The sequence below is a fragment of the Diospyros lotus genome, chromosome 8 (genome assembly GCF_014633365.1).
Source record: "Diospyros lotus cultivar Yz01 chromosome 8, ASM1463336v1, whole genome shotgun sequence".
Lineage (NCBI taxonomy): Eukaryota > Viridiplantae > Streptophyta > Magnoliopsida > Ericales > Ebenaceae > Diospyros > Diospyros lotus.
This window is the reverse complement of record NC_068345.1, coordinates 41,994,706-42,021,694: the sequence shown is the minus strand read 5'-3', so window position 1 is coordinate 42,021,694 and position 26,989 is coordinate 41,994,706. Positions and strand designations below refer to the sequence as shown.

The 26,989-nt window shown below is 39.0% G+C and overlaps 4 protein-coding genes across 7 annotated transcripts in view; 1 reads left to right on the top strand and 3 right to left on the bottom strand.

Annotated features, from left to right (window-relative positions):
* Positions 1-26,989, bottom strand: part of LOC127808695 (tonoplast dicarboxylate transporter) — a 49,662-nt gene that overhangs the window by 5,147 nt on the left and 17,526 nt on the right. Inside the window, exon 1 of one of the 2 annotated variants that reach the window (XM_052347272.1) lies at positions 19,595-19,599. The exons of the other annotated variant lie outside the window; for it this stretch is intronic. The gene's annotated coding sequence lies outside the window, so the exon portion shown is untranslated. Of the gene's footprint in view, positions 1-19,594; positions 19,600-26,989 lie in introns of those variants that run through there. 2 annotated transcript variants of the gene reach the window in all.
* Positions 1,856-21,134, top strand: LOC127808694 (E3 ubiquitin-protein ligase UPL5). 3 transcript variants are annotated; one of them, XM_052347270.1, is made up of 4 exons: positions 1,856-3,926; positions 15,906-16,492; positions 19,313-19,413; positions 19,507-20,556. In XM_052347270.1, the coding sequence occupies exons 1-3, from the start codon at positions 2,102-2,104 to the stop codon at positions 19,400-19,402; spliced, it is 2,502 nt and encodes an 833-aa protein (XP_052203230.1). In that variant the 5' UTR covers positions 1,856-2,101; the 3' UTR covers positions 19,403-19,413; positions 19,507-20,556. The 3 variants fall into 3 exon arrangements, with proteins under 3 accessions (XP_052203230.1, XP_052203229.1, XP_052203228.1); XM_052347269.1 differs by having other exon boundaries at positions 19,313-20,556; XM_052347268.1 differs by lacking the exons at positions 19,313-19,413; positions 19,507-20,556 and adding an exon at positions 20,563-21,134 and having other exon boundaries at positions 1,858-3,926.
* On the bottom strand, positions 21,629-23,665 carry LOC127808706 (uncharacterized). The gene is made up of 2 exons (XM_052347284.1): positions 23,503-23,665; positions 21,629-22,569 (listed from the first exon to the last, which is right to left on the bottom strand). Exons 1-2 carry the CDS (start codon positions 23,527-23,529, stop codon positions 22,018-22,020), a joined length of 579 nt encoding a protein of 192 aa, XP_052203244.1. The 5' UTR covers positions 23,530-23,665; the 3' UTR covers positions 21,629-22,017.
* The window catches only part of LOC127808696 (uncharacterized), a gene marked incomplete in the record, with an annotated part of 30,099 nt that continues 29,415 nt past the window's right edge, over positions 26,306-26,989 (bottom strand). The window contains 1 exon segment of the mRNA XM_052347273.1: positions 26,306-26,733. Within this exon segment, the coding sequence (XP_052203233.1) occupies positions 26,629-26,733 (105 nt within the window).

Sequence of the window (26,989 nt, the reverse complement as noted above, 5' to 3'; positions counted from 1 at the left end):
AGAAAATCTTAAAATATATTTGGGAGATCTCCATACTCTTTTATAAATAAATAAATCCTCATTTAAATATATATATATATATTTTATACTTGTTTTAATATGATTCTTAAGTTTTAAATGTTTAACTTAAATATTAGAGTATTTATGCAGGAATTGTCATGCGCTATTTGATCATTTTATTTATTGTAAAGTTTAAGCGATTTTACGACAATGTTTTCACTTAATAAATTCAATGTTGTGTTCAAGCGATAAAACTTGCTATCTAGTACATTATTTCCCTATAAATATATTAGTGGCCATATTCATGCATAATCAATTATCAATTTATTTCACAAGGGTGAGTGTGTGAGTTTAAGCTTAATTAATTATACTGGGATTTGATTAGTTCATCATATAATTCACTGGTGATCAGTTCATATGATAATGTTTCTTGCAGCTGAAGCCCGAAGGTTTAGTCAATGATTAACTTTAAATTTTAGATTAATTAAGGAAATAACACACCCTAAAAGATGCTGTTTTTGTTTTGGGCTCAACAAGTGGTCCATTGTACCTTCCCATCATCATGATTCTAATCTATACACCCAATCATTCTATTCGGAAATCAAGTGTGTAGCTAACTAATTATTTTAGCTTCATGAGATTGAGACTTGAGATTTAATTATATTAATATATTACAAGGATCAAGTTAATTTAAATTTAATAAGAACTTAGTAAAATCTAGTTATTATTGGATACACTTGATTATTAACGTGATCCAATCAAGTTAACATTATGTTTAATTATACAAAACCTTATATATTAAATATTTTGATCAAACTTGTATTTTTACCACGCATGCTTTTATATTTTTTTTATGTGGTCATTCGAATATTTTGTTATTTTAATTATACATTTGAATTTATATTTTTAATCAATTTAAATTATATACTTTGACTTTTTTTTTCGTATAACAATTCGAACTTTTTTTATTTTTATTATATTCATAAACCTATATTTTTAACTTAATTTAACTTATATATTTCGATAAATTTTTTTTTTTTGTATGGCAACTCGAATTTTTAATTATTTCAATTACATCTCTAAATTTAAATTACATCTCTAAATTTAAATCGTAAGAGGGTTTTCGACATATAAAATCGTAAAATCGAGTGCAATTTAACTTTAAAATCGTAAAATTGTAAGAGTTTTCGATGTAAAAAATCATATAATCATATCCATAAAATTGAGAGTTTAACAACTATGGTATCAAAGATTAAATTGACCTAAAAATTAAATTTAAGGATGTAATCAAAATAATGAAAATTTTAAATAATTAATTAAGAAATACATAAATAAAGATATAAATTTAGGCAAATATTTTCGTAGTCGATTTGAATACCATTTAATTATAAACTATATCAATCATTGAGATGGAATAGAATAGTTCTTTTATGTAATTTAATTTTATTCTGTTTTGTTTAAAATAATTTATTTATAAATAAAAAAATATAGAGTTATAACATGGAGAACTGGGGTTCGAATCAATAGGGTGATTTGAAAGTTATATTTATTGTTGAAAGATATAATTATTGTTAGAAGACAACACAATAAGGTTAGAAGGCAATAATAAAGTTGAAAGGTAAGTTTTACATAGATTACTTTGGAGATCCAACTCTGAGTGAGTGTGTATAGAATATATTTGCATTTGAATTTATAAGGTGATGCATTAGGAGAAATATTATTTATTCCTGAAAATTAGTTAGGGTGAAATTCGGACAGCTTAGCATAATAATAATAATAAATTAATATATATATAGAAGTCGGGGAATGAGGACATAAATGAACATTAGGCACGAGACGGGAGGGGCGTCCAAAGGAGGGGCAGGGCAGGGCAGGGGAGGGGGAGGGCACACTCGTTTCCAACACCGTCTCCCTCTTTTCTTTGCTCTCTCTCTCTCTCTCTCTCTCTCTCTCTTATTAAGAGAGACTTCGTCTTTGTCACGCAATAGCAAGAAGAGCGAGAGGCAAGAGCAAGAGCAATAGGGTTTTTGTTTGGTTTTTGGATTTCGATGGACTGACGAGGGCGATGACACCGTGATCCGCTGTCGGCAGGTTTCCTTCAATGTCGGCCGTCTTCGATTTTGTCCACCAGCGCCTCGATCGTCTTTCTTCGAAGCGCAAATTGGAAGATTATGCTCCCACCGACGACGACGACGACGACGACGACGTCCTCGAGGGAGGCTTCTCTTCCGACCTTCTCTCCGTCAGGATGAGGAAGCACGAGCCTAACGCCCTTCCCTCCAACTCCACTACCTCGATCGCGCCACCTCACCACAAACAACCTCACCTTGAACCAAGATTCTCGAATGCCCCATCCGGCCCTTCTTTATCCTGGATTCACTCCCTCTCTCGACTCCAATTCTTCGTCAAAATTGCCTCCGGTGGTAATACCTTAGTATTACACGCCAATTCCGAGGACAGTGTGAAATCGGTGCACGAGCGAATTGAAGCTATCACCAAAATTCCGTTAATCGAGCAGCGGCTGATTTACAGGGGTAGGCAGCTCCAGTGGGAGCAATCTTTGGCGGAGTGTTCCATCGAAAATGACGCTGGCCTTCAATTGGTGGGTCGCTTACTGAGCACCCATCACCCCCAGGCCTGGCAAGTGATCGAGGACATGGTTTGGTTGCTTTGCCGCATGTCTAAGGGCGAATTCCCGCACTCTTCCGGGTTCGTGCAGTCGAGGCTGATGGCGTTCTTGGCCATGACGCCCAAAGACAACTCCGATGCCACTGCCGGACATCTCCAGACGTTTTCATCGGCGAGTGCACCTGCCGCTTTGGTAATGCTCTACTTGTCTCCTCATAAAGGTAACAAGGAGTGTGCTGACGGGTTAATTCGGCAATTTGTTAGTTCAATTCAGACAATGCTGCCGAAGGAGTTGCACGCACTATGCGCACCTTTGATGCTAGAATTTTGCAAGTTGCTCCTTGGAGCTACTCGTGATGACCCCTTGTATTCATTTTGTAGGACTACTCTTGGGTCAATGTTGGAACATATCAGCATTGGCCGAGGGTCTGAAAACACTTACAGTAGTAAAGAATTGATTGTAGTTAAGGAGATCTTCCCATTTGTTCGTGAGCTGGCAAAGAGATTATCGCTTGATCTGGTGTCGAGCATGGAATCGCCAATGACCTTGGGACCATCATCAAATGATGTCCATGATCTGACGGCATTCCTGCTCCCCATAAGAACTGCGATCACAGAACTGGTGGGTGTTGGGGCTGAAATCCCAATTCAATTAGCTGAGGATAGCTTTAGCATTCCCTTTTATGGTGAAGAGATTAACTTTCTTCATGGTATTTTTACTGGTCTGATGGAAAAGATGGAACAGTGTCTTCAGAAAATGGAGGATTACTTGGGCATGAGAGAGAAAAGGGAAGTTGAACATCTTCGTCTAGGATGGTCCCAGTATCTTGCTATTCTGAGGGAATTAAATACACTTTCTAAATTTTATCAAGGCGCTCAAGATCGATTCTGGTCAATTTTGAGGCAGAGAAAGGTTTCTGTATGCTATCTTATTGTTACCTATGCAAAGCGGTGCGATGATCATAAATGGCTTCTTGAGCATAAGGAGGTCACAGATTTTGAATCTAGGAGGCATTTGGCCTTGTTGATGCTTCCTGAATTGAAGGATGACTATGAGGAAGTTCATGAGATGCTAATTGATAGGTCTCATTTGTTGGCAGAATCATTTGAGTACATTGGACGGGCAGAACCTGAGGGATTGCGTAGTGGTTTATTCATGGAGTTCAAAAATGAGGAAGCTACAGGGCCTGGTGTACTGAGAGAGTGGTTTCTCTTGGTATGCCAAGAAATTTTCAATCCTCAAAATGCGCTTTTTATAGCATGCCCAAATGATCGCAGAAGATTTTTTCCCAATCCAGGTAGGTCTACGCTGTTTTTTATCCATGGTAGCTTTAAACTATATAATATGTGTACTATGCTCTTGCTAGTTGTATATCAGAGTTGCGAGTTGTTTCCAAGATGCAGTACACATTCGTATGTTACATTGGTATGTTGTTCTTGCTGGAGCATGAAGCATGCATACATCATGGTATTTTGTTTATAGTTTATACTGGAAATTACATATTGTAAATTTGAAGCTATGCTAAGTAAATTAATCTAGATGAGCATAACTAGATAATAGAGTAATTATCACCCGAATGCCCTATGGTATGGCCTATTTTTACAGAGATCTCTGTCACGCTATGAACTTGACCCTAGGAAGAATTTTCAATTTCTTAATTTATTGTTTCTTTTACTGCTGTAATTTCCTTACTGTCATTTTTACTTACTGCTGTATTTTCAGTTCTGTTAGAGATTGTTAGCCTAGGGAATCCACATGCATGTGGTTATAGCTGGCAGTAGACGGTTACAACTGCCTTGTTGTAGGAATCTGCCTTGGCAGGCTGTATAAATTGTCTCTTAACGATTCCTTGGGTATCAATGAAGAATATCTGAAGATTTCATCCTCTCTCTCTCATTCTTACTGTCTCTCTCAACTCTCTCTTTCTCTCCTTCTTTCCTTCCTCTGTTCAGTACTCCGTTCCTTTGGGAACATCTTCCCATTCATATTGAATGGGAAGAGAGACAATTGTTAGGCTTAGGCCGTGACAACCTCATGTGGTTTATTCTTACTATTTTAGATCCTTATTCCCCCCCCTGCTAAAACAACCCCTATTAGGTCAACAATGTGTTTATCTTGCAAAATTTGTTTAAAATAAATCACAAGGACCTGAAAATACTAAAAAGAAACCTCTTGCGTGTTTACCAAAATGACCGAAATCATAGGGGGTTGGGGTGGAATTTGCCCAAGAAAAATATGATAGGTTTGGCAGAACTGCAAGTTAGATATTGCATATAGAGAGGGTTTATTAGCTATGATGTGTCTTGGCTAATTATAAGCTATATGTAGTTGCATATTTCATATGAAATGGTAGATCTTAGTTAGTGGCATAGAAATAGTGGGTATTTCATAGTTTCATGGTGAAAAGCTAGTGACATATCTGGTTATGGTTTCAAAAATTGTTTTATGTTTTGGAATATAATAAACTTGAGAGAATGTAATTGGTGAACTGGTTCTGAAAAGGATTGGTTTTGAAACAAGTTAGTTTTAGGAAACAACAAACCAGAATTTTCTTTCTTTCTCTTTTTCTGGCCAAGTGAGGGCAAAAGCAAAATTTTCACTCTCTCCAGAAATTGTTATAATACAAAAAGGGAAGTACATGAACGCAATGGCATTTTTCATGGTTTTCAAAATTTTAGGTTTCAAAAGCAGTAAACAACAAAAGTGATAACAAAAAACATATGCAAAAACAGCCCTAGAATGTTATGTAGTTGATGTTTCCAGCCCTAGATTGTTATGTAGTTGATATTTCTATTGGTAGTTAAACTTTTTGGTGGTTAAAGAAAACCAAAGCGTCTGGGGGACACATTTGAATGGGATATCTAATATTAATCCCTTGAATTACACAATTCAAAGTTAGAATGGATTTTGATGAAACTCTCTTATGTTTCTCATATTAGAGGGTTATTGTATCCTAAGATTGTGGTTCCAAATGATCAGGTTTCCAACTTTGGATTTTGAAGACAAGTAGATGATGTTGATGAAGGTACTCAATAGAAAACCTCAGTAATGCTTGAACAGCCAAAAGAACTTTTCATTTGATGGTGACAGCGAGAGCAAGGTATGGGTGGGGTGACATTCAGGTTATGCCAGAATCTTTTCAGGACTAGTTTGTTTTCCCAAGAAGCTATTGGATTGGTTAGATTAAAGGAAGATATCCCTGAGGCCTCTTCTTTGCAGAACTTGGTGGATCAGCTTTTTTAGGTGTTTCTTAGTCTGTTGTTTTTATCTGCTGGAGCTTTATCAGTATGTTTTTCCTCCATGCAAAAGAGGTGTTGAGAGGAGATGATTTCTTGACTTGTAGAGTGCTCCTGTGGTAGGTCAGTTGTCACTATAATGCTTGTGGCCAATGAGACTTTGGGTTCAAGACTAACGTTCAAGAGCATGTGCCTAATACATTAGGCATCAAGGATGTTGCCTTATATGGAAAACTTTTATAGGTTAAAAATATGGAAATGTTTTATTTATTTATTTATTTTTGTTTGGGAGGGGGGAGGGTGTCCTTTCACATTTTCAATACATTTTAGGACCAGTTGGTGGAAGATTGTTTGCTACATGGGATGATTTCAGAAGGAATTCATACTGCTATGGGGAGTGTGAGAGGGTTTAATTATGGAATGATTTGCGGTGCGGGGAGAAGGATCTGAAAGATGCCTTCCTATCCAGCGTGAGGATGGTTCATGAGGAGTAGCTGTTAGGGATTATTTGAGTATGGAAGGTTCTTGGTATTGTAAAATGTTACTTTGTGTGTATTCTATCTTGTAAAATTGTGAGGGGGAGAATGGTTGCAATGACCTAGATCTTAATTTTGAGGTTTTGATGTGAAATATTGCTATGCGTTCTTGTTGGGGCATAGGGAGATATCCTTTGGAAGTAAGTACGGTTTCCATAGTTTTTCCAAACTGGCAATTTTGTAGAATAATCTTTTCTTTCACTTCTTGAATATATTAGAGAAGAACGTTCTTGTACAAAGAAGATAACAAAAGAAGAAAGGCAATTGCATTGACCACCCTTGAGGTAAGGTTTGAGTGTCCGTGAAAGGGACTGTGGGTGTATGGGATGCCTTCTTCAAATTTCCTCTTTTAAGGCAGATAATGTTTGTTAGGTGAGGTAAGAAGGGCATTGGGACACTTTGTGTGGACATTGGCCTTTGAGGGATTATTCCTATTCTGTTCCATTGCTGCTCATATGGAGGCCTATGTTGGGATTATTGGACTTGGGCGATGGCACTCGGGGCTTAGGTTTTATTATTCATGGGTAGGATTCAAGGTGGAGACAATTGGGAATTTCCTTGGTATGCCCTTTGATTTCTTTATTGAGTTGGAAACTGAGGGTATTTCTGGAAAGGAGTTGGAAGTAGTATATTCATGGTGGATCTTTCAATTCTAAATATGTTGCCACTGGACAGGGGATTGGGGTGGGGGGAGGGGGACATACTATTGCTTGAATTGGTATGTCGTATCCTAAGATTCTTCTAAGGTGAGCCATCTTTGTAAGGAGCCAGGCTCAGAAGCCCATCTTTACCATTCACAATTTGCAGAGGTTGAAATGTTATGTTAGCTTGGTGCTGCATAAGTGACAGGTGAGCCTGATCTTTCTGCAATCTGTAGTGGTTTTGAAGATTGGGAATTGTTCCAGGCTGTTTTAGTAAGGGCATATGGAATGTTAAGATTGGTGCATAACTTTGTTAAGCATTGGCACAGGGGCTGCTAACAGGAAGGCATGAGATATCGAGCCTTGGTGTTTGAAAGAACTTGAGAAATTTTGGAGGACTAACTAGAAGGGAGTGGTGCTTAGAATTTTGTTTTTTCTTGCCTTTTGGAGGATATTCTTCCACTTACTTTCTTCTGATGTAAGTTTCTGTCACAAACTCAAATGTGACAATGTAATCCGCTCTCTAATTAGAGAGGTCAGTCGGAGATCTCAAGAGAAGAAGAAGCAGAAAAGAGACAGAGATTAGAAAAGGGAGGAAGAAGAAGCAGATAAGAGAAAGAGAGAGAACAAAGAGAAATTGGATTCATTTCTAATATTCGATACCGTTACAAGCTGAGTGTAGGCGTATACAAACCTCTAGCATGGGTGCTGCCACAGCAGATCCCACCCCCAATAACCAACTCTTTTGTCTTTTTCTCTAGGCCCCTTTACACGTGGACCTCCCCTTAAAATATCCTACCCCTTATAGCTGTAATATCCAAACTAATACCAATCCATAAAGTAAATAAAACATAACAATATAACATAAGGAAAATGACTAGGAAGATAGTTTAATTCGCCAATAAACAGTCCATGTCGCGCCAAGACCATAATGTGTGACAATTGCCCCTCTCTTGAAACATTTATTATCCTCAAGAAATGCTGAGGAGGCTGGTTGCCGTTGGAAACTGCTGAAGGAGGCTTGGCAAATATTCCTAGGTGCTGCTCCCCTTGTCTTTGTCCTGCCACTTGACAAGTACCTGAATGAGAGGAACCCCATGGTTATGGATCACCCTCCGATCCAATATTGCTGATGGTTCTTCTGCCCTTTTCTTTTCCTTAGGCAATGATGGTAGCTCGGGATTGACCTGTTCCTTGCCTGATGACCTTTTTAGGAGAGACACATGGAAGATGGGATGCATTCGGGATCCTTCTAAGAGTTGCAATTGGTAGGCTACCTTTCCAACCTTAGCTATGATAGGGAACAACCCAAAATATCGGGGAGTCAGCTTAGTAACCGGTCTTTGAGTAATGGACTTCAAATGGGGCTGCCTTAGCCTCAAATAAACCTTCTCCCCAACCTTCAGTTCTCTTCACTTCTCCTCATGTCCACATATTGCTTCATTCTATTTTGGGCTGAGGTCAATTCCTATTTGAGTTGTCTAAGTACCACTCTCCTGTTACAACCCTCGAGTAGAACTTACCCTAAAAAACTAGCTGTTAAGGGGAGGTTGCCCAAGAGGTTATAAACCCCACACCAGGAGCTTGAACTTCCAATGTGGACAAGTCTCATACTCTGCAGTAGACCATAACATACCACCCTACAGTAGACCATAACATACCCACGACGGCAGACTGTGCACTAGCCACTGCTAGTCCCGGGCGAACACTACAATGCTGACGTTACCTCCCTCGCCACTCGCTTACATTGGGAGCCATGGGGCCGACTCTGATACCATTGCTTGTTTCCTTGTCAACTCGGCCGAACTCATTATCCAACTTTCCCCATGCCTGATTTTTTTGGCTAAACTGCTCATGATTCATGTTGTTTCTAGCTGAAAATGCAACCTTCTTTTGCTACCATTGAGACTCCGACTGTCTCATGTGCACATTGCTTTCCAAGGCTTCACGAGCAGGACGTCCCGCTAAAAATGCAGCATCCTTTGGCTGCAATTGAGACCCCATTTGTTTCATGTGTGCCTTGCTCTCCATGGTTGACATCTCATGAACATGACACTTAGAAGACCAAGGGATAGGGGTTCTATACATACCGCTCTTCTTCAAATAAGTTAACCAAAATTCAAAGTCGAAATTAACCTTTGTTTCCCTTAACTCACAGCCTAGAATTCGATTGGAATCACCTATTGTGGAATCCTCTTCATTGATTTGTTGCTATTAGTCGTTGGACTTCTAATCACTAAAATTGATTGCCCCGGCCTTCAACTCGGATATGTCGAAATTGCTGGAGTTCACTGGAATTTGCTTCGCACTTCCACTTCGCAAGTTTACCAGATTTGACAATCAAGTCACCTCTTGTTACGCCTGCAGAAATTCAAACACTGATTGCTAGCTTCACCATTGGAATCGGCTAGGCTCGAATCTGCTTTGCCTTCCACGTTCGGCCCCAGCTATCAGCCCAAGCTTAATCTCTGTGTGTCGGAATCGAATCTGTGCTTCATCCTCAATTGCACATGTTGATCGACTCTGATGCAGTCGATACAATTTGCCGGATTCAAGCCGAAATCCGTCTGACCCTCATTCGCACTTTAATTTCGAGCAAGACTTATTAAAATTCGCTACTGTTTGTCAGCATCTTGCCTCGCCCATTTCGAATCTGTTGCTAGATCACCTTCGTAAATCATTGTTGGAGATTAATATCTCCAAACATCAACCACCTTCTAGGTCTCTAAAGTTGCCAGACCTACTTTGCCTAATCACCGACCTATCAAGCGGTAACACCACCAACCTATCAAGCGACAACACCAGTCGAAAGCTTCCCTGTTAGTCTGAGTCGCCAACTTCAATGGATCTCCCACACCAGTTGATCACTCCAGTCGCGACCCCCCTGGCTGTCTACGTCACCACCTTTGACGGACTCCCACACCAATCGCGAATGCTCCTCAGTTCGCGTCGCCTCTGGTGCTGTTTGTTAGATATGAGCCCTAAAGATCGATTCTAGTGACACAAAGTGACTCAATCTTGTAATTCTTTAAATATTATTTAAATGTCAAGTTTATGTTTTATTTAAATTGCAATATGATTTAAATTAAAAACATATATCTATTAGTATAATACGGAGTGGATACCATTCTTAAGTGTTAAGAATATGAGTTACGAATAATCCACAATTCGTTATACTATAACAAGTTCTTGGCCATAGAGTTCTTAATCTGGATAATAACAACTCGTAAAGATCAGCACATTGTTTTCCTCCTTGTTCAGTATGAGATACTAAAACATAAGGTTGGTGAGTTTTGTGTCATTCTGTTTGAGATATAGAAGGAAGATGAGTGGGTGCACATTACAGGAATGAGTTCACTGAACGTGACTGTTAACATTGAATCACATGGGTTATTTCTCACAGGTCAATGATTCAATATTATTTGCAATGTGCAACTAGTCCTTAGACTTGAGATGATATGGATATCTATGGATTGGTGGATTAGGATATCAGCGATATTTTATAATTGTTTTAATCAGAAATAATCATACGTATCTATATGCCTAGTTTAGTGATACACGAGGTATGTGTGCATCAGACATGAAATCTATCATCTCGAGATTTATGAGGAGGATATCCTATGCGATCCAATAATCACTTGACGATAAATCCTTGGCCGAGGTAATATGACGATGGAATTTGTTCCATAAGGTTGTGTCATAATTAGTCAAGATTGATTTTTGATTTGGTCATATAACGAGATTAAGAGATTCGACTTGCTGACCATGATCTCACATATTGTCGGGATATAGGATGATAGAAGGACCATATTGCATGATAATGTGGTAAAAGGTTCATAATACCCGCTTTACAATAATTAGTCAAGATTGATTTTGGATTTGGTCATATAACGAGATTAAGAGATTCGACCTGCTGACCATGATCTCATATATTGTCGGGATATAGGATGATAGAAGGACCGTATTGCATGATAACGTGGTAAAAGGTTCATAATACCCGCTTTACAATAAATTGGGTAATCATGACATATTGCTAGATGTTATTCATGATTTATGAAAATTAATCGTTGATTATTCTCGTTGCCAATTTATTTGTGAACCCAAAAAGTTCCACCCAAAAGAAATCACTTTCAAAGAGAAGATGGATAAATTAGTAATTTTATAGTTACTAATAATAGTGCATTTATTTATTGGATAAATAAGAATAATTAAATGATTATATTGTGAATATAATTATTTAATCATTAATTGGATTGAGCCTTTTGCTAGTACATTAGGCTTAGCCCAATGGCACTATTGGATTGGATTTAACATAATTAAACTCCATTGGATTGGGCTTAGCCCAATAGCATTAAATGGAATGGGCTTAAGGTGCCCAACTCATTAAAGGAGTAGGGGGTTATGTTGGAACTCTATAAATAGCTCCATTAACCCTTCGTTTCTTCTTCTTGAAACACTTGAGAATTGAGAGAGTTTTGAAGAAGTGTGTGTGTGAATGCAAAAGGTGAGTTAGAGATTTTTGTGAAAAATTTCTTCTACTTCCCTTTCTCTTGATATTATTGGATATAAGTGATTTCGGGTGGACCGACTTGACATCCTACACTTGGAGGATTATACGACGAGAAACCTAGGTGAAATCGGATTTCATCAAAGTGATAATCTTTTGTTTTTGCCTTCAATTTGTAAACCATAATTTTTGAAAAATGGGATACCTGCAAACTAAATTTTTATTCTGCTACACATATGATAAGATTTATGTAATCACAACAGTGGTATCAGAGCAATCGTTTTTCAGATTTATGGTTTTGTTCATGTGATTATTGGACACTAAAATTGGTGTTTTTGAAAAATAAAAAAATTACCGGATGAGATCTGAGCATGGGCTGCATGCCAGCAGCGCCATAGAACTGATTTGGCACTGGCAGCGGTGCCAGAATCAGATCTGGCGTGGCTAGCAGCGCCGGAATCTGTTCCGGGTCGGTTGAGCAGCACTAAGGGGTGCCGAAGGGTGGCTAGCGAGCGCATGGCGTGCATGGCCCGCGCACTGCGCGTGTGGCGGGCTGGGCCTGTGCACCAGTGCCGGGCGACAGGCCAAGCCCGCGCCTGTCTGCCATGACAGAAATAAAAAAAAATAAAAAATGCACATTTTGACCATTTTTAGGGTTGGTGCTAACCCCTACCCTAGAAATTAAATGCCCCAAATACTCCATTTGATTCTATCCAAATGCACATTTTGACCTTTTGATGAAAAGTTGGTTAGCTCTAAGGATCTCAAGGGTAGTTTTAAGGTGAGATATATGTTGGTTCAAGGTGGGGCTATATACAAGGATGTCATCAAAGAACACTAGGACAAATTTCCTTAGGTAAGGTTCAAAAATTTGGTTTATGAGGGACTGAAATGTAGTTGGGGCATTGGTGAACTCGAATGACATCACCAAAAATTCAAAATGACCGTGATGTGTCCTAAAAGCGATTTTATGGACATCTTTGGGTTTTATTTTGATCGGATGGTAGCCTGCCCCAGGGTCAAGTTTTGAAAAGAAATGGGCATCATGTAGTTCATCCATCAAGTCCTTTACTAAGGGTATAGAGAATTTATCTTTAATGGTCAATGCATTCAATTTGCAGTAGTCAACACAAAAACGCCAAGAGCCATATTTCTTTTTAACTAGGAGGACTGGCATTGAGAAAAATTGAGACTATTGACACCATTTGTTCTTCAGCATTTTGTGCAATTTCTTCCCCAAGATCATCTTGTAGGATCCCGTTTCCCTTTCCCTAGTCAGTGTCATTTTCCTTCCTCCCTTGTCAAAGAAAACCTCCATTCTATTGAAGTCAAAACTGATGGGGCTTACCCCCTTCATCCAGTTAACCCTCAACACCACATCACATCCTCCTACTTGTAGTAGCCTTAAATCTGCCTTGAATTTCTCTCCTTGTATCTCCCACATGAACCCGTGGCATGCTGATTTGCTAAGCACCCTACTGCCATTTGCTACTGTCACATTTAGGGGTTGAGTTCCTTGGAGCAGGCATTTCAGCCTCTTAGCTGTCCCTTCATCAAGGACGCTATGTGTGCTTCCACTATCTATTAAACAATAACAACAACATATCCAGTCTTTATCCCACTCGCTTCCACCATCTATTAGGATCAGCAAATTATGATTCTTCATACTCCATGCTATCTTAATTATTCTGTTGTTAGTCACTCCCTTGAGTGCATGCAATGAAATTTCTTCATTATTCTTTTCTTCTGATTCACCACTCTCCTCTACTTTCTCTTTTGACCCCTCAGCTTCATCCTCCACTTCCCCTTCTAGTAATAGAATTTGCCTTCTACATTGATGCCCAAAATGGTACTTATCCCCACATCTAAAATAGAGGCCAACCAATCTTCTTTGCTGGGCCCTGTCCCCTGTTTCATACTTCCTCCACACTTGTCCCACTATTAACCCCTTGTGTTGTTGCCTCTATTTTTTCATAAACGCTTCTATAATCATTTCTTGTAACCTTGCACTCTCAGCCACTTGTTCTACTGTTTGGGGCCTAATCATCTTTACCATTGTCCTTATGTCCTCACTAAGCCCACTCAAGAAGCTTAACATGAAATAAGCTTTAGTAAGGGGTGGGTTTTGTTGAGTCATATAGGACCTCAAATCTCTTTAAGTACACTTTTACACTTCTCGTTTGTCTTAGCTTGTTGAACTCTTCAATGGTGTCCACTCTATTTCTTTCTCCATATCTTTCACATAGTTTGGTCACAAACTCATCCCAAGTGAATTCGTTCTGCACACTTACACACCCCTAGAACCAGGCATCGACAACCTTGTTAAAGTAGGCTACAACAAGTGTTACTCGCTGCCTCATTGATATATTGTTCCACTCAAAGGCCCTCTCACATTTCTTTATCCACCACCGGGGGTTGATCCCCTCAAAGATAGGAATCTCCATTCGGGGCATGGTGAACCCCAGATGTTGCACATTAGGCGCACCATTCCTATCATTACCCACCACTCCTTCCAACGTTTCTTTTGGCTCAGCCTCTATTTCTGCATTGGCACGACCCCTATTTCCCCCACTTCTATGTTATATAGGCTCATTTCTATCTCTAGGAGGAAAGTTTTTAGCCATCCTTATCTAGTTTTGTCGTGTGAACATTACCATAAATTGTTGCATGTCATCTCATAGCCTAGCCATTGATCCATCTAGCATTTGCTCCATACCTTCCAACCTCTGTCCCATTCCTTCCAATTCACCTTCCATCCTGCTATCCATAGCTTGGATCGCTTCTTGGTTTTGGACTTCTCTTGCTTCCATTTGGCCCATTCTATTCTGGAGCTCAGTCATCATCGAGCTAACTTGTTGCAGTTGCGTTTCAAAATTCCTCATGCGGGTTCCATCTGCCATCCTTGCTTCTACTGTTATGCCTAGGACCAGTGCTCTAATACCAGTTTGTCACAAACTCAAATTTGACATTGTAATCTGCTTCTACTATTAGAGAGGTCAGTCGGAGATCTCAGGAGGAGAAGAAGCAGCAGATAAGAGAAAGAGATTAGAAAAGGGAGGAAGAAGAGAGAGAGAGATGATTCATTTCTGATATTCGATACCGTTACAAGCTGAGTGTAGGGGTATATAAACCTCTAGCATGGGCGCTGCCACAGCAGATCCCACTCCCAATAACCAACTCTTTTGTCTTTTTCTCTAGGCCCCTTTTCATGTGGACCTCCCCTTAAAATATCCTACCCCTTACAGCTGTAATATCCAAACTAATACCAATGCATAAAGTAAATAAAACATAACAATATAACATAAGGAAAATGACTAGGAAGACAGTTTAAATTCGCCAATAAACGATCGATGTCGCGCCAAGACCATAATGTGTGACAGTTTCTGGGACAGGTTGTCACTACAGATAATGAGCCTGGCTGTGCCTTGCACTGTGGGTATTTATGGACGTGTTCTTATCCTGTGTAAGATATTTGGATAGGAGTTCAAATATATCTGCATCTGCTTTTTGGAAGCACATCTTGCATAAAATTTTACCACATTGATTTTTTACTTGGATTTGTATTGTCAATGTGACTTTTAAAAGTCAATTGACATTATGAATGTTGTGTCACAGACTTGAACTTAGTTAGGATAAGCTGATAAGGTGCAGTTGATGATGATAAAGTCTGTTTTTTTATCTTAAACAATCAAAATTAGTGAGTGAAACAATTTTTTTTTGGAATTGGTGTTGGTGTGTTTGCCATCTTTGGGTAATTTCAGTTTTGACTGGTTGAGATATTTTTTTTCCTTTTGTTTTCTCTCCATCGTTTCTGCAATAACATATGAGAAAAAGGTGAACGGGGAACAAAATTTGTTTATTAGCACCAGGTATTTTCACTTTTTTGCTGTTTGAGATATTTGACTTTTTGCTCCACATTTTTCTATTATAACATACAATAGAAAGTGGCTTCAAATTTTAGTGCCTTGCACTTCTTGAACATTTATTTAGATGAACTACTCATATGCTTTTCTTAATACCTCCCTTCCTGCTCTGAGGCCTCCCACCATGAATATTTGCAATACATCTTGCTTTGTCTTTTTATGAAATTATGTATAATTAAGCAATGAGGGCACCGTCACTTATCCATGTTGCACTATGAAACTTTGGTAATATGCCTCTCTCTCTCTCTCTCTCTATTTTCCTTCAATTTTTGTAGGTGCCACCATTGTCTATGCATCATTCAAAGCTGGAAACTATTTCTACATACTGTAGTGAATGATGCTTTCTGCACATTCAGTATAGAGCAAATCAATTTTAAGGCTTTGAACTTTGTTCAGAACTAGAAATGTGACTTTACATTGTATTTATGTGCAGCATCCAAGGTAGATCCCCTACACCTTGAATATTTTAGCTTCTCTGGCAGGGTAATTGCCCTTGCCTTGATGCATAAGGTGCAAGTTGGACTCGTCTTAGATCGTGTGTTTTTCTTACAACTGGCTGGTAAGTATGTGTCTTTGGAAGATATTCATGATGCAGATCCTTGCTTGTATAGCAGTTGTAAGAAAATTTTGGAGATGGATGCTGAGATGGTAGATTCAGATGCTCTGGGGCTAACATTTGTGCTAGAAGTTGAACAGTTGGGACACAGGAAAATTGTTGAACTTTGCCCAGGGGGAAAAAACGTTGCAGTGAATAGTCAGAACAGGGAAGATTATGTTGATCTTCTTATTCAGCATAGGTTTGTCACATCTATCAGCGAGCAGGTAGCCCGTTTTGCTCAAGGTTTTTCTGATATCCTTTGCAACTCAGAACTCCAGAAGTTCTTCCAAAGTTTAGAGCTTGAAGATCTTGATTGGATGCTGCATGGAAGTGAAAGTGTTATTTCAATTGAGGACTGGATGGCTCATACTGAATATAATGGCTACAAAGAAACGGATCCACAGATACTCTGGTTTTGGAAGGTATGCCATATGTGCTGCATGATTTTCTTTATTCTTGCTGACTACATATCAAATCTTAATCCCAGTGTGGAGTCAACTACAGGAATTAAAGCTTTTCAGTCATTTCTATCTATAACCTTATTTTTTATAAGATCCTTGTAACTTATATTATACCTAAGAGTCTCCCACCAAGTTTTTCTAAGTCTCTCTCTATCTCTTTTGCTAAATATTTGTTTCTCACAAGACCTCTATTGGCTTTCTTCTCAACATTACCAAACCATTTTAATCGTATCTCATACATCCTTAGTTGGAGTTGCTTTGACCTTATTACAAATAATCTCATTTCTAATTTGTCTCTTCTTGTATGGCCGCACATCCATCTTAATATCATCATCTTCTTTAAGCTTTTATTTTGCACATGTTGATATTTTATTGCACAACATTATGTGTCATAAAACAAAGCTGGTACATACCAGCTGTCTTACAGAATTTTACTTTGACCTTTAACAAAATCTTGCTATCACATAAAATGTTTTAATGTTTAACCATCTTGCCTTAATTGTGCGTAGCATCATTGTTAATCTATCTTCTCATGTTTTTGGATTATTGATTCAAGATATTTAAGCTGATCTTTTCATGGTATGGATTGATCTTTCAGTTTTACCATAACATTGTTCAAACATATGTTTTTATTAAACTTACATTCTATGTATTCAGTTTTCAACCTACATAACTCAAAATCTCTAGATTCTAAAGTGTTTCTTCTTGTCTTGAGCTTAGTAATCGTGCTGCAAATAGCATACACCAAAGCATCTCTACCAGTGTACCTAGATATGTTTAGTAAGTTCATCCATTACTAGGGTTATTGCAAATCCTTGATGCCTAAATATCTCTTCCACGTGTTCTGCCACTTGTTTATGCTCAATGATTCATGTCTTTAATAATTTGTATATAAGCAATTGCTGAATCAGATACAATTTAAGGACACACATCCAGAATAACAGAAATGAAAACAAACTAGAACTAGTGCAAAGGACAGTCAAGATAAGCCAACCTGTTTACTAAAGCATGGATCTGTGGGATTCAGATATCCTGAATAACTATTCCTAAGAGCCCATCATCCTAAGTCCTAACTCAATTAATTTCTGTTAGTATTGGACCGATCAGACCAAACTTTCAGTTGCAGAATTCTCGGTGCAGTGACTGGATATCCAAAATCAGAGCTTGTAAAGTTCAGTGAGCATTATTAGTAGATCCAGAACAACTGAATAAGCTTGTACCCCATCTAGAGAATCAATCTCATTGACTACCTTCATGCACTTCTTTGATCTAACCCAAAATACAGCTATTTTAGTAGCATGATCTTCAGCTGCAAGAGAAATTGCACATCTATAAACTTTGACCGCGCCTAAAATTTTGACTGTATGATTTCGTGAGATTGCACTATCCCCCATTTTCCCATTCAAAAAGCAGCATCAACATTGATTTGTGCATATCTTTCTTAAGGCACCATCTGTGGCTAATAAGTAACAGCCAAACGTTTACTTTTGATACTTGCTTGGAACGTCCTGTGTTTCATTTAGTGCTTCCTGCTCAGTCAAAAAAAAAAAAAAAAAAAAAGAATCTCCACATTTCTTGCTCAATCTTACTAAATTCCTTCATTTCCATATTCTTTCTACAAGGACAACTCCAAAAACACCAAGCACTATGCCTTAAGAGTGTTATTCATTTACCATATGTGGATTCAGCATTAATGTAATCCTTGTTGTATAGGTCCTATTCCAGCCATATCAGTGTGTATCCTCCATGCTGCAAACCAGAGGTTTTTGCTATGTGACAAAGAGCAAACAAACTCAGAACACAGAAAACAAATAAATAAAATATTCATGTTATACTTCCTATGTAACATTTTAGTCTGAAGATTATAATTCTCATGATTAGGCCCGGTAGTAGTTGCCACACTAGTTTGGTAACAATGCTATATTAGTCAGCTCAAACTTTCTGATTCACCTTGTAACAATGATTAGGCCCTACTTTGTGCATCAAATTAATCGATCATACTCTCATTTTGAAACTGTTATGACTGATTCACCTTTATAGCTTGAAAGGAGAATGTAAGAAAATAATTCTGGATTAAGAAGGCTATGGAGATGAACTATGGGTACTACTATCTTCTTATCTAGGTAACTTTCCTGAGGTTTGTCAAAATGAGACAAGTTTTTGAGACAAGTTATGTGATAGGGTTCTTTTGGTATGCAACATACTGGTAGAAGTGGAAGTGGCTGCAAACAGAGGCATTGACTTAAACCTAAGAAATATAGCTATTAACCTGATGAAAGAAAGGCAAGTTCATTTCTGGTAACCATGGCTTTCATCATTTTTCAACTTTAGGATCTTTGCCTTCACTTGGTTATCATGCCCAATAGTATCAGTTTCAATTTTGAAACCAAGATTAAGTTAATGTTTAAGTGACCATTCTGCTGAGAAGCTTTATATCTAAGACGGGGTATGAGGTAAGAATAGGGCCATCAATGTGGAATGTGGAATGTGGAATGTGATCCTATGAAATTTAAGAATTGAGACATGTGACAGTTAAAGATTAACATCCAACAGATATCTGAATGTTGCCAACATTTTCTTTTTCTGTGAAAACTGTAGTGTTCAAAATGAGTCTGAATAAGCCTGACAGACGAATCATGTCAGTTGCTTCCAGCTTATTGCTAAATGATATAGCCTGATATTGGTAGAACTCCTGCTCACTGGAGGTTCATAATATTTTGTGAGCTAGAATGTTTGCTTGTTGAAACGCATGTTGAAGGAACTGATGAATTGAGAAAGCAGATGTTGGGACATGCATGGCAAGAGAACAGAAGACCATTATTAGCAAGATGTCGTGGGTCTTCTCGACATCATGAAATACTTGACCACTGAAGGACAGTGAGGTTCATATGTAGTGAGATTATTTTGAGTTTGCTTATAACAGTCTTTTCTGAAGTGAGATGTGGCTGACATGAGGCAATTTATCTTTTCTCTAGAGCTTCCAACATGTAGCCATTTTTATTGGCAAAGGAATTATGGGGGTTTAGGGCACCGGGCTTTTACAGTCTGCATATTTGATGAGAGCTCAGTGCTTTTCCAGCATGGCTCATTATCACCTCCAATCAAGCAATTCTGTTCATAGGTAAACTTAATTTGTGGTGCCTAAGCAACATTTATTCAATGATTATATAGAAACTTAAGATAATCCATAACTATCAATTTACAATTAGTTTGAATGAGGAGGCAAGTTCTTGTGATCAAGCATTCAAGGTAACCTTTTGTCTAAGATACCCTTTCATATCTGAGTAGTATACTCTGCTAAAGATGAGTAGATTTATTATAATTTGATCTGTTTTGAAGTCATTTTCTGAGTCAATATGATGAGGCCATTGTGCTGCTAAATTGATACGTGGGTGCTGATGGTAGATAGGATGTGAATTTGTGAAGAAAATGATTAAGTGTACGGATAATGCACATCATTTCCAGGTGAGGCATTCCTAGTGCTCAGCCTGAGATGTTTATTTCCCAGGTGCTAACATTTATTTTTGTTTTATTTTTTACTTGTTTTGGATTCCCTAATTTTCTTACAATGTCTTTTATTTTTCTAAAGGTTTTTAAAGAAATAATGAAATAGATGTGTAAAGCAGCACTAGTTTACGGCTGGATGATGCAGAATTGGTCTGAAATAGGAAGGCTTTTTGAGTAACAGAGAATGGGTTTGGAGTTAATAACATAATTCAAGTTGGAGGCGTTACAACTCCGGAAGGTTGTGCTGTGCATTCATGCAAGCAAGATGAAATAAGTGCACAGATTCTTTATTTTGAATTTTTCTCCCCGTTGACATGCAAAATGGTGCATCAGTTGAGAAGAAATATATCAATGGATGTTAATACAGAATTGAATTGTCTATGCAAAAGTAGTTAGGGGATTGATCAGGTTTCATTGAGTCAAATTTTTGTTCTAGTATCCTATATAAAGACCAAGTTAATGCCCCCTTCCCCAACCCCCACCACTAACTGATTATTTCTTTTAATTTCTCGAGAATCTTGCAGATTGTAGGGCGAATGTCAGCTGAGCAGAGAAAGGTTCTCCTATTTTTTTGGACTTCAATAAAATATCTACCCGTAGAGGGCTTTGGTGGTTTGGCTTCTCATCTTTACATATACAAGTCTTCAGAACCCTCTGATCGCTTGCCTTCTTCGCACACTTGCTTCTACCGGCTTTGCTTTCCGCCTTATACTTCAATGTCTGTCATGCAAGATCGGCTTCAAATTGTGACCCAGGAACATGTTGGCTGCAGCTTTGGTACTTGGTGAGATTTGGACTTAGATTGCACATAAAAAGGAAAGTTTGTATGCTGCTTTGTACAGGTCATAGGGTAAAAAATGCTAGCTCTTCTGTTATCTATGTAGTAGGGAATTTCAGTCCCTTTTGTGTTTTGCGCCCCCCCCCCCCCCAAAAAAAAAAAAAAAAAAAATGAAGTCTCTTAATTTCTGTGCCTCAACTGTTTATATATGTAGGTACTACTATAAATAAATAATTAAAACAGATAGGTTAAGCAAGGAAGAAAATTTGCCTGTACATATTAAACTTCGCTTATAAAGCTTGTGTAGAAACTGTCCCCCTTGAGATTTCGGTGCTATAATGGTGTTAGAAGTTAGAACCTTTGTCTTTTTGCCTTTGGGAAGTTTGAGCCCTGCATCTTATCTTAAGCGTACTGTTGGAAGCATAGATGTCACCTTTCACTTCACTTGTGATATTTAATCTCTTGGAGATGAGATGAAATATCTTCAAGAGAGATGAGAAGCATAGATGTCATCTTTCACTTCGCTTGTGATATTTAATCTCTTGGAGATGAGATGAAATATCTTCAAGAGAGATTCATCTTCATCTCCAGAGTAAGTAGCTGCACTGCACATTTCGTTTCAATAGGTCTATTGTGTTGTATTATTTTTTTCTTTTTGTATACAAATTTAGTTAATTTTTTTATTTCAAAATGGAACTCAAAAACCGGGTGGAATTAATAAGGATTTATTTGAATATTTCCTCAAGGATGCAGATGCAGCCCCCACCCAAGATCAAAAGAAAATTTATATTATTAATAATAATAAACAAAAATGAAATATTATTATTGTTGTTATTATTCAAGCCTAGAGACCACATCTCAACACACTGTCTCGAACTCAATTGACCCTCCTGGGACCGATGACATCCATACATGTTCCACAAGCCTCGACCCTTCACCGTATGCACCAAACCCAATATGCCACTTGGCAACTATGCTGACGTGGAACCCAGGGATCAAATATTGGTCCTAGCTTCCAGAACTCCCATACAAAGGCTTAATTTAACTTAATAGTAGTAGTAGTAGTGGAGGTGGCAAATAACCAAAAATAGGCTAAAAATGAGATTACAAACTCAACTCGACTCGACATGCAATGCAACCTTAGGAGAGCCCACTGGTAAACAAGCTTCTGCTGCAGTTTCACTTCTTATGTCTTGTCTGTCTATTCCTCAGTCTTATCAGCTGAAGCCACCACTCCCTCAGCGGCTGGTTCTTCGGGTGCTGGTGCTGCCTCATTTGGTTCTTCAGTCATTTTTGGCGCTGGCTCCTCTGGGACAGCCGCTTCAACTTCTTCTGGGGCACCCGGTGCACCCACTGGGGCAGCCACTTCCTCTTCTGGTGCAGCCACAGCTTCCTCTTGTGGGCCAGGTGGTGCGGCCACTTCCTCTACTACTAGCACAGCCACTGGCTGTTCTGAGGGAGCCACTTCAACTCCTTCTGGTGCAGCTGGTGCACCCACTTCTGCTTCTTCTGGGGCAGCCACTTTCTCTTCCGGTGCAGCCACAGCTTCCTCATGTTGGGCAGGTGGTGCGGCCACTTCCTCTACTTCTGGCTCAGCCACTGGCTGTTCTGGGGGAGCCACTTCAACTCCTTCTGGGGCAGCTGGTGCACCCACTTGTTCTTTTTCTGGCTCGGGCTCCGGCTGTGGCTCTTGGGTCTTGCTCGCTTCATGAATTGTTTCGTTTTCTGGCAATGCTGGGGCGACAGGAGGGACCTACAAGACCCAGTCTTAGATCTTTGAAGCAATAGTAGAGAAAACGAACATCATCTATGATAAACATATACCATGAATGCGTAATATTCTAGAATTAAATTAATCTTGCCCTCAAATTATACTGATCAATGGTTCAATGTTCTGATTTTCATACTGAACACAGGCCCCCCCCCAAAAAAACATTGGAAAGCCCGACAAGTTTTGCCAAGAGTGCGTATAGTTAACATGGGCTTGGACGATCATGATCTTGTTTTAGTTTCTTCTCCTTATCTTCCTCTTTCCACTTAGAAAACTCAAGAGAGAAAGAGAGAAGAGAATGACGAGGCAAACTAAACCAGCTTCAACCTTGTGGGGATGTGTAGATATCTATCCACGTTAGCTTGCACCAAATTAAACTATAATATGTAAAACCGACTGCAACTTAGGAGATCACTCCGAAGTAGCAGCAGTTAGATGATGGGCTGATCATCTTATATCACTGAAGGTGGAGCATGATCAGTGATCAAATCACATACTGTCAAGCTTGACTGATGGACGATTATCACTTTTTTTTTTCTTCTTGTTTCTACTATTTGCAAAGAACCACTTGTGGGTTCTTATCTCCAGCCAGTGAGTTGATTATGGTAGTAGGTAGCTAACACTCAATGTAACATCAAATGAATTCTACGATTAGAACTAGATATGCACCAGATGGATAGATCAACAAGAACAAGCTTGTTACTTATCTAATTGAGAAAGAAAAAGAAATCGAATGCTTGATTCATGAGAAACAAAACTTGTAGGCTGGATCTGGAACTGGGTTTCTAGAGATTGCTACTCTAGAAACAATTAATTCTCACCATCAAATTGAGTAGATCAGCATGCATTAAGCTATATAGTTCTTAAAAAAGAAAATGATCACAGATGCTACACTACGAAAACTAGTTGTGTTACCTCAACAGTAACGTCAACAGTGGCCATTGGAAGTAAAAGAAAGAGGCAAATACACACTTAGTGGGGAAAGAAAACTTGAAACACAAAGAGCAAAGTGAATAATTAGGGAAGGGAGAGTGGAAAGAGTAGTGATACTGATATGGGTTGTGAGGATTGGTTCATGGGAGAGCTATATATATATATATATGTATAGATGGTGTGATGGCATATAAAAATATAATTAGGATCAATAAAAAAGAAGAGAGCAGTGAGGGCAAATGCAATAGCACCGCGGGGAAGGGAATCTCAGCAAACTGACATCTCACATCTCCTAACATGAAACGACACATGAGCATGTCCAGTTGTAAGTGTTTTCTTTCTCTAATTAAAGAAGTATATATTTATTTTTGGGGTAATTTTTCCTAATTTGATAGCCTGTCTGTCATTGTAACCCTGAAAATGGGCTGGAATTCCACATGGTGGTGGAGGCCATTTCTCATTTCTCAATGGCTATATCACTATCATTTATCATTTATCATTTATCACCCCCCCACCCCCCCCCCCCCCCTTCCCTCCCCTCTTTACTCTGCAGTAGGCCACATTAGTAGGGATTATCATGCTTTCATGCTCTACCATTTCCATTTGTTAATTAATTAATTTCCCTCTCTAATCCCCCTCTTTTTAGGAAAAGCAGAAAGTAATTAATTAGTGTGTCCTGAATTCCCAGATTTAAGCCATGATTTTGTTGGATGATGGGGCTATTGGGGTAGTGGGTAGTGGCTAGATTTCCTCAACATCATCATAAAAGGCAAATACAAATTACAGAAGCAGCCAATTTACTGCATCAAATCTATACATCTAAGAATGGAATCTTTTTTATGTTTTTGTATTTTTTGAATTTCAATTCATGTCAGTGTCCTTCTCCTTCAGTTAATTAATTCTATTGTCAAAAAGATTAAAGAAATGCTGAAACTCACTTCCCATAGTGGTGACAAATAATAAATAAAATCCTCAGATTTGTCACACATGAGGGAGGGAGGGAGGGAAGGATTTTAGATTAATTCAACTGTTGTGGTCAAAAACGAAAATTTCTCTCTTTAATTAAGGAATTCATGGGGGCAAAGGCAAAAGGCAAACAAAGAAATGGGGACTTGTAGTAGGATTAGGACGGGGGCCCTAAATGGGACCCCCCCCCCCCCAAACCTACGATCACAATTCAAAGCATCAAAATTGATGATACGACCAACTTTGTTTTCCTTTTCGACACAGGCCAACTGGGCTTACACATGGACACCGCCCTTTCTAAAGAAGCTGGGCCCCAAACGTGTGGGATGCTTTTCCGGATCCGGGCTCGTGAACTGGGGCCCACTCCGCCGGATCTGCCACGCTGGATCACAGTCATGAGCTTGGTTGGATCGGGGTCCACCAATAAGGACGCCTTTGCCAAGGTCACGATGAGGAGCAGTGATTGAATTAAGAAAGTGGTATTGTGAATCTCAATGCAATGCATCATAACAAGGTGACAATTGGGTATCAGACGGAGCGTGATGTCTTGAGATTTGGTTGATCCTTCCGTTCCTTTGCTTCGCTCGCGTGCATGTGAATGTGCACCCAATTCCGTGTGGCCATATTGATGTGCTGTGTCTGACGTGTATGTATGAATGAATTCTGTAAAGATGGAAACGGCTGATTGAAAGGTGGACGGTGGGAGAGTGGCCCCACATATGGGGTCCACACACAGTCACATGCCACGTGTATTCTTGCTATGGGATGAAAGTCTTAAGTGGCACTTATCTCTGGTTCTGCGTCACAGACAGAGAGAGTCACTGATCCGGATTCCGGATGGCTGCTTCTGATTCGGATTCATTTAGGCCAGATGGGTGACCCCATTGGCGGGCAGAGGGCAGTGGGCAAGCCCCTTTATTTAGGTGCCAAAAAAGGAAATGAACATGTCACATTCACACGACGCTTCAATGTGACTTTCAAATGGGGCCTTCAATTGAAGAAGAGAAGATGAAAAGCTTTTCTAACAGGAAAAGGAAGCTGTATTTCCTTTTAACATAATAAAAGAATAATAATGATGAACAGTGAAGAGAAGAGAATTAGTGACTTTTAATACCAGTAAATATAAACCAAACCATCAATCAGAATCAGATGGCTAAAGTAATGCCGTAATGGGCAAAGGCAAAGCCACATCAACTTTCAGGTGGAAGGTGGCAGCAAGCAGATGTCATGCCTTTGATAAAAGCCTCTAATAACATGGGGCCTATTATCATTACATTTTGCATTTTGTACCGCAAAAGTAAAACAAAGTCTTTCAATTTTGATCATTGATACTTGCGTTTACACCCACCCATAAGATTGCGGTTGAATTAAAGGGCTTGCTTTGAAAGAAACTAAAAAGCAGCCGTGCATGTCTGGGTGCTCAATCAATTGAATGAAGCCAGTGGCTACAGAACAACCTCGGAATTTCAATCAGTTGAATGAAGCCAGCGGGCAATACAACAACCTCAAAAGTTCTTTTGGGGGCATGGTTTCTTTTCTTCGAATCATTACTTGTCGGCAAGGCAAATGCGTTTCGATTCTTTTGAAATCAACGCACAGTCCTGGTCCACTATAAAAGGGCTGTCTGCTCTGCGCCTTCCTTAGCAATAAGCATCAGATGTGAAGGTTCAGAAGGTCCCAACTGTTTCTGCTGCCACAGCTCAGCTTGATGCTGGTCAGTCTCAAAGTTTAAACTTGCCCATGGCCATTCTCAAACAACACCGCCCCCCCCCCCCCCCCCCCCCCCCCCCCAACCCCCAAGATTACCGGACGTGAACCATTACAAACACAAATAGACTTGAAAAAGCAATCGAATTCGGTACATTGCAGTTCAACTAAGGGAACAGTTCATCATGCCAATCGCTGTAATTCTGAGATTAGGCGACTAACTGAAGTTATTACAGTTACAGGCAGAAACCTGCAGAGTTTGCGTTTCTAAATAGAACCAGGTTAAGAGAGAAAGCGACTAGAGCTGAGTTATATATTGCTGGTATCATGCACGGTAAGAGTTCATTGCTGGTGTAAACAGTTTCACCGGGATGGAAGGTCGCATGAAAATCCATGGGAAAACTGACCCAGAAGGAAAATCAGATCTTCCCACAATCAGCTCACAAATTTTCTCAATGCTGCTTCGGCTCGCTGCTCAAATTTTGGCAGGGCCCATTCGTGCTGAATTATGTCAAGACCGTCTTTCTCAGCTCCCAAACTCTAAATTAACAGCACAAAGAATGTCAAATAAGAATCAATTCATGATCTGAACTCTTATGAATCACATTTCATATCCAAAAGGTGATATAAAGCTAATGTAATAAATACCAAAGAACTCTAATCCTAGTCTATCATAATCAAAGAGAAAGTAGCTTAATATCTGATGTATATTTGTTCTGACTATATTGCTTCTCTTAGAAGAGAAGAGAGCATCAATATGTTAAGAAACTCATGTACTTTGAAGTTTGAAGCTTAC